The 7315-nt window shown below is 49.1% G+C and overlaps 1 protein-coding gene across 1 annotated transcript; it reads left to right on the top strand.

The window, feature by feature from the left end:
* Window positions 1-2541: 2541 nt before the first annotated feature.
* LOC136993777 (olfactory receptor 226-like) lies at window positions 2542-3030 on the top strand (the record flags this gene model as incomplete). Its single annotated transcript, XM_067308723.1, has 1 exon — window positions 2542-3030. A coding segment is annotated over exon 1 (489 nt), but the record flags the coding sequence as incomplete, so codon positions are not given.
* Window positions 3031-7315: the final 4285 nt, after the last annotated feature.

Consider the following 7315-nt stretch of genomic DNA (forward strand, 5'->3'; position numbering starts at 1 on the left):
GTCACACCTTCAACTGACTGCATTCTGAAATGGATCCTTCCAACCGTACCACAGTGGGAAAATTCTTCCTCAAGGCCTTTTCAGTCACTCCTCAAATGTAAATCCTCTTCTTCACACTGCCAGGGGTGATTTATCTGCTCACTGCCATGGGCAACATGGTCATCATATCCATCATTTGGCTCAACCAGTTCCACCCCTAGCATATCTCTTCCCTTAGCAGCTTCTCCTTTGCCACTAAAAGGTTTGTCGGCCTCATCTTGGAGATTAAGACCATCCCATGGCTGCTTGCCGGTTCCAGACCTTCCTTTCCATCCTCCTGGGCACAGCTGAGTTCAACCTGCTTGTTGTGATGTCTTTTGATTGCTGTGTGGCCATTTGCAACCCATCGCACTGTATCATCTTTATGAAGCCCTGGCTGTGCTCCACACTCATCTTTATCCATTGGGTGATGGCATCTCTATCCTTGCTCAGCCCCACCATCTTATATTCCAAGGTACCCTGTGTCCCCAGCAAAGAGACTCTTTCTTCTGTGGCCTCATCCCTTTGAGGAGAGCAGCCTGCATGGGCACCAGCTACCTTCAAACATGTGCTTTGCTCTCTCCTCTGCTATTTTGCTGAGCTCCTTCACACTGACCCCTGTGTCTTATGCCTGCGCTAGATGCACTGTCCTGAGAATACCCTCTGGGAAAGCCCTAAGAAGCCTTCTTCACCTGCATATCTCACACTGCCATAGCCACTATCGCATAGGGTAGCTCCATTTTTGGCTACGTGGGACCTGAATACAGCAAATCCTTTGCACCAACCAAAGCCTGAGAAAAGGGTTCACCAGAGGGTTACCCCCATGGTGAGCAGAGAAGCTGCTTTGCTGTAAGCTCAGCAGCTTTGCAGGTTCCTCTAAGAAAGCACATTCAGGAGAAGCATGATTTTAGGTGACAGCCAGCAGACTAAGAACACAGTCTGTGGAGAACCTCTGTTTCACTGCTTAAAACCCATCATCTCCTCCTCCTGCCCTTGCACTCTTGAAGCATCTTATTTGTGGAGTCATCTGCTCCTTTCCTTTATATGTCTAAAAACAAATGCAAAGGTGGAGGGAAAAACGTCCATATTTATTGCTTATGTTTTCCTTGGGCTTCCTTCTGTTGGACATGTTCTTTGGTTTGAAAAAGAAATTAGCTACTAAATTAATTAAGAGGGTGGAGACAGAAACAGTGATTTCATTGACTTCATTAGAGGTGTCTGTGAGCAGCTGGTGTCTGTACTCGTTTTCCCTTGGTCCCTATATAGTCAACAAAGAGAGAGCTCTAGAGGCTGGGTCCTCCCAGACTGTAATTGACAGGTGACAGAAGTGTTACCAGACTCTTCCAGACACTCTTCTCTCTCTGCACTGACAAGATGGGAGGAAGCTAACTTGCTCAAATAGAAGTGCCCAACTTCTAAAATATAACCCGGCTTAGTATTTTGTTGTTGTTGTTGTTCCAGACCCTTCCTATTTCAAATAATCAAAAGGACAGCCTTTAAGTTCTTTAAGATGAGAAGATTTCCCCCTTCCCCTAAAGGGAAAGCAAGGCATTTAGGTCAGGACATTTAATAACAATGTTTCCTCAGTGCTTCTGGAGAAACAGAGAGGAAGAAGCTGTGGAAGAAAGCAGGGGATTACAGAAGAGATGCTCAGTACTGGCTTGTTTTGAAAGCAATAGCCTCACAGACGTTCCAAGTCAAAATAGACAAGGACTGAAAAGTAGAAGGAATAACTTTCAACACACTTATCTACATGGATGGACTGGCATCTGCAGATACTAGTAAGTACTTTTGCTGGGAGATTAGGTTGCCTTTTGAAACACAGATGTGATGGATGTTTGCAATAGGTCGAAGTGAACAGAGAATTTCCCAGGCATGGCATGAAATAGTTCACAACCTCTTTACAATACTGTGCTCGTGAGAAAGAATGCTTTGTGAGTGGCTGGAAAAGGTAGAAAGAAGACAGTAAAATCTCTGAGGCCTCTCAGTGAAATGTGAAGCGGAGAAATCAGGGTGTGATGCATGGCTGAGAGGAATATTTCTGTCTGTGTTACATAGGAAGCAAGCAAGGGAGCAAAGAAGGAAGGATCTCCCCTCCCGTCGAGACTGTGAAATTCTCACGCTTGCTTCTTCGTGCTCCTGTCTCAGCAGGACGTACTGAAATTGGGCATGGGAGCAGGAAATGAAACTGTGGTTGCTGAGTTCACCCTGGAGGGTTTCTCAGGGCTTGATCAAAGACTACAGCTGCTTCTCTCCCTGATCCTTCTACTCATATTCCTGACAACAGTGACAGGGAACACAACGATCATTTTCCTCGTGTGTGTGGCTCACCGCCTGCAAACCCCCATGTACTTCTTCATCAGCAATCTGGCATTCCTGGAAATCTGGTTCACATCCTCCACAACCATCAAACTGTTGGTGATTCTGAGCTCTGGTAGGAGAACAATCCCACTTAGCAGCTGCTTTGCCCAATGCTATTTCTATTTTGCCCTGGGTTGTACAGAATTCGCTCTCCTTGTTGTCATGTCCTTTGACCGCTACGTTGCCATCTGCCAACCTTTGCATTATGCTGCCATCATGAAGCAGCAGCTCTGCACCCGTCTGGTTGGTGCTGGGTGGGTCATAGGCTTCACACTCTCGAGTTACCACGTGGTCCTGCTCTCAAAGCTGACCTTCTGTGGCCCCAACAAGATCCAGCATTTTTTCTGTGACAACTCCCCCTTATTCAAACTGTCCTGCTCTGACGCCAGCCTGCTTTGGAAAGCAGACTCCATTCTGATATCATTTGTAGTGCTGGGTTCCTTATGTTTAATCCTGGTGTCCTACATGTGCATCTTCCACTGTATTCTGCACATGCCAGCAGCATCTGGGAGGAAGAAAGCTTTTGCTACATGTTCTTCCCATCTCACTGCCTTAGCCATTGTCTATGGAAGCTGCATTGTTCTCTATGCACAGCCCTCAGAAGAGGTTTCCTTGGAGACCAACAGAATTGTAGCTTTGCTGAACACTGCCCTGTACCCATTCTTAAACCCCTTCATCTACAGTTTCAGAAACAAGACTGTGAAGCTGGCCCTGAAGGAAGCCCTTGGCCGTGCAAAGGTTTGGCTTTTCCCCCGGTCATGATGCTTTTCATGACAGCAATTCTAATTATGTATCATGTATTATATCACACACCTTGGTTGCAGGGGGTTATTATAAAGAAAATCCAAAAAATATTGATAAAATGTTGCACACACACACACATACACACACTTTGCTCGGGCTGGGACATTGACTGCCAGTGCATGCTGACACAAGGAAGTTTTCATAAGTCATCTCAGGAAACTTAGCTGAAAACTCTGGGGACAATGTCCAAGGGCTGTTGAGAAAAGCTCAAAACACCTTCTCTTCCTGATAACAGAAGATGCTAAGCACGAAAATTAATCTCAGACACTACAATGGGCTCAAATTCATTGGATTCAAATCCACAATACACTTCTCAGTTTCATTAGTGTGATGAAGACAGCCTCATTGATTTGTCAATGATAGCCTGCAGACGATAGTTTTATTACTCACTTTGGAGGGAGATTTTTTAAAAATTCATAGTTTTGTAACATACGGTCAGCATGTCCACTGTTTAAAGCCCTGCTTTATCTCCACTGATGACTCTAGGATGCATTCTCCTGAGGGAAAAAAAAGAACATCATATTTCTTCTTGGAGAATTAGGCATTTTCTACCTTCCTTTTCTTTCCTGAAGGATTATTTCATCATCAAGATTTTTTTCAAATAAACTATGTATGCTGCTATCACACTTTTTTCTTCTTGACCATCAATGAAATTATATATTCCCCCCTTATTTTACACTTCTGTCTCTATCCATATCTTTACATGGCAAAGTGAGGGGCAGAAGCATGTACAATTGATAAAAGGAAACATCTTTTAGAGAAATAATCAGCACACAGAGATCCCTTTTCTCCTTTTATTTTGCAGTCCACAGGGAAAAACAAAGCACAGGGGAAGGGAAAGCACTGCCATTGCTTTACTCCTTGGCAGTTGTTTCTAATCAGCATTTCATTTTGTTAGGGCTTCTGAGGGGCAGAATTACTGTTAACAGCTCTTTTAAATTTTGTGTGTGAGCATCCCATTTCCAAAGGGAATTCTACAAGGTGGAACTCTTTTTAGGAAAACTGGGTCCAGTTCAGCTCTGCAGCCTGTCTCCTCATGTGGGACCCCAGGGAAGCGACGGCATTTTGGGTGACCAAAGCTCAGCCCAGCAGAGCACCTGGCCACTCCTGGGCAGCTCAGTCATCTTGCTCTGGCTGGGTCCTTGTGCACCACAGTGAAGGATGTGGTGGCCCTGGGTCTTCCCATCCAGGCCCGCAGCTCCACCGGCAACACAGGGTTAGGGGATGCAGGCAGACACCTAGGCTCTGCCTCGGGGTTGAGATAACTGTGTGAGAAACTAGTGGCTATGAGAAATCACTGGACACTGCAGGGAACAGAATGAGACCCTGCCAAGTTCCAGACAGCACGGTGAGCGATGGCTGCATTTCAGCGGTGGTTAAGGGAGAGTTATATGAGAAAAGGACAAGCGTCACACATAACTGGCGTATTGGGGATCCTCCGGGGAGTAGACTCTTGCAGCACCAGCAGTACCGAGGTAACGATATCAGAAGCACCATATGAGCCAGAGGTTACCTAGCTAACCGTACCAGAAATATTAAACTTGAGTACGTAGGCAGTAAAACTGGCATCAATGAAGAAAAAATTACTCAGAGATGGGCTGTTTATTTCAAAGGGGATAAAGCTGGAGAAAGGGAGGGATCAAGCTGCATCATGGAAGAAGCAGCATGGGAAAATGGAGGCAGAGGGAATAAAAGGGGCCAGTCATGTGTAAGCAAGCTGCTGGCAGGGACACTTGTCTGGCCAGGCTGTGTACCTGCTCTCTGCGGTGTAGCCTATCATTGTATTAAATCCTTTTCCTAGCTCTTTTCTGGGTGAGCGTGCTCGCTGTTCTGCGTGAGTGCATGTGTGGAAGGCGTGCAGACGTCAAGGCAGCCAGCTACCAGAGACACCTGTGCGAGGGTGCCTGTGAGGTCTCCTGCAAGCTCTGAGTCTGATTAGCTGGTGAGCAAGAACAGGACCAGGCCATTTGTATCGTTCATGTTTATGAGTGCTGCTCATGTCTCCGTGGTGCCTGTAAAGGTACTGTGCCCCTGCCAGAGGTGATTTTTTGGTGGTCGACCATGTCCGTACAGAGTGTGTGTATGCCTCTTGGAAGTACATGCTCCGTCTCGCTGCTGGCAGGACCAGGGAACAGAGAACTGCAGCAGTATCCCTTGCAGTGGACCAGGAAGCAGGAATCCCTTTATTCAAAAATCCACTGGATCCAGCGTCCTTTAACAGTGCAGGCCCTGGAGGTGCTGCAGCCACTTGGTCTTGATGTTGAGGTCCTGCTTCTCCATCACCTTTTGGTTCCCAAAGGGCACAGAGGCTTAGGCTTTGGGGTTGCAGCATGAAGGACCAGCTGTGGCACACATCGTTCTAGTTCCCCACTATTGATTTAAGCAATACAAATACAGAGATTTTATAAGTGTTTGGGTCAGTGATCCCCTAGAGTCAAAGGGAGTTTTGTTTTGTTTTTTTTGATCAGACTTTCCATCTGCCAACCTTTATCGTAAAAGTGGCTGGGGTGGGACAGAAAGTGCCATATGATCTACCCTCCATTTCTAAACCATCCACAGAAAGTAGCACTACTTAGTCAAGCTAAATAGCAGGGGCAATGGCCACTGTTTTGTTGGTGGTGCATAAACAGGACAGTCGTGCTGAGCAAAACTCCATTGTGTGAGGATCTGCTACACATTACTAAGCACATCTTCATTGTGTCCAAGGGTAAGAAAAGGCTGGGGGATATTTAAGCCAAACAACTATCTCAAATATCCCAAATCTCTTTTCTCCTTTTGCACAACAAACATTATTCTCATGTTAAGGATGGCAGGAAGGTATTTGGGTGGAGAAACATTTTTGAGCTCTGTCAGGCATTGCACAAACATCTCCATAGCTGTATTATTGCCATTTCTGCCTGCTGTGAGACTGGGCACAAGATAACATGGGCACAAGAATAAGGTGCCCTGACTGCAAGCTGATGTGTAGATCTGGGGCAGCACAAGGCCCGGGCTGTTAGTCTTTAAATGGTTTGTCCAGGATTTTGTGAGAGAGGTGCCCAGTCTGCATGGAAAAGCACCACAAATGTAAAAGCCGGGAATGCTTTTTGTATCGTGAAAAGATCTTGAACGTCAGCCAGCACCAGCGTTTCACACCTGTGGTCGAACCCCAGAAACAGGGAAGGGCTGTATTTGCTGTGATACGTAACACGTGCTGGAAACTGGGACAAATCACGTTTCTCTCCTGGAGGTAGCACTGGAAGTAGCGTGGGATGAAGAAGGGGTGGAAAGGAAAGCGCGGTGAGAACGGGAGTTCAGGAGGGTCACGAGTCTCGGGCACTTTCTGGGGTTGGCTCCGCCAGTGCCGGCTCCATGGTCTCTGCGGCAGAGGGACGGTCTGCGACACACCATGGCACATCTCTATGGTCACCTGGAGGGGACAGCCCATCTCTATGGTCAGGTGGCTCCTCTGGGCCGGCCTCCAGCGCTTCTCTATGGTCTCCCAGCAGAGGGACACTCTGGGATCCCCCCTCCAGCCCCTTTCTTGGGCTGCTGATGGAGACAAAATTTCAGGGCCACCCACTCATGGCAGATAATGCCAAGGGCTGTGATGGCCCCTGGCTTGTTCGCCCACTTCTGAACAAAAGGCCGCGGCCTTCCGGGGCTCCCGTCATGTGCGTGTGCGTCCCCTGGCGCAGACTCGCCCGGGCCCTGGGGCAGAGTGGGATCCTGTGGCAGCAGCGTCCCGGCAGCAGCGTTTCCCCGCCGACGCTCCCCTGCAGCACAACTGCCGCAGCCCAGGGCCAGCCTGGCGCCGCTCCCCCTCGCTCACCGCCCTCTGCCCCAGCCCCGGCCCCGGCCCCGGTCCTGGCCGGCAGCCGCCGCAGGCTCCAGCCACACGAGCACACACTGGGCCACAGCGTCGCTCCGGGCTCCCTGCGCAGCAGCCGCCAACACCTGCCGCTGCCGCAGCTGCTTCTCCTTGGCCTCGAGAGTGGTGCCGCGGCGGGGCCCGGCGGGGGCGGGGCCAGGGCCGGCGGCACCAGAGGCGGTGGCCATGGACACACAGGCCCCGCCCCCACAGGGCCGGAAGTGCCGCCTCCTCCCTCGGAGCATGCGCACTGGCGCAGAGGAGGGCGGGGCGGGGCGGGGG

Source organism: Apteryx mantelli, chromosome 20, assembly GCF_036417845.1.
Source record: "Apteryx mantelli isolate bAptMan1 chromosome 20, bAptMan1.hap1, whole genome shotgun sequence".
In the NCBI taxonomy this organism is placed as follows: domain Eukaryota; kingdom Metazoa; phylum Chordata; class Aves; order Apterygiformes; family Apterygidae; genus Apteryx; species Apteryx mantelli.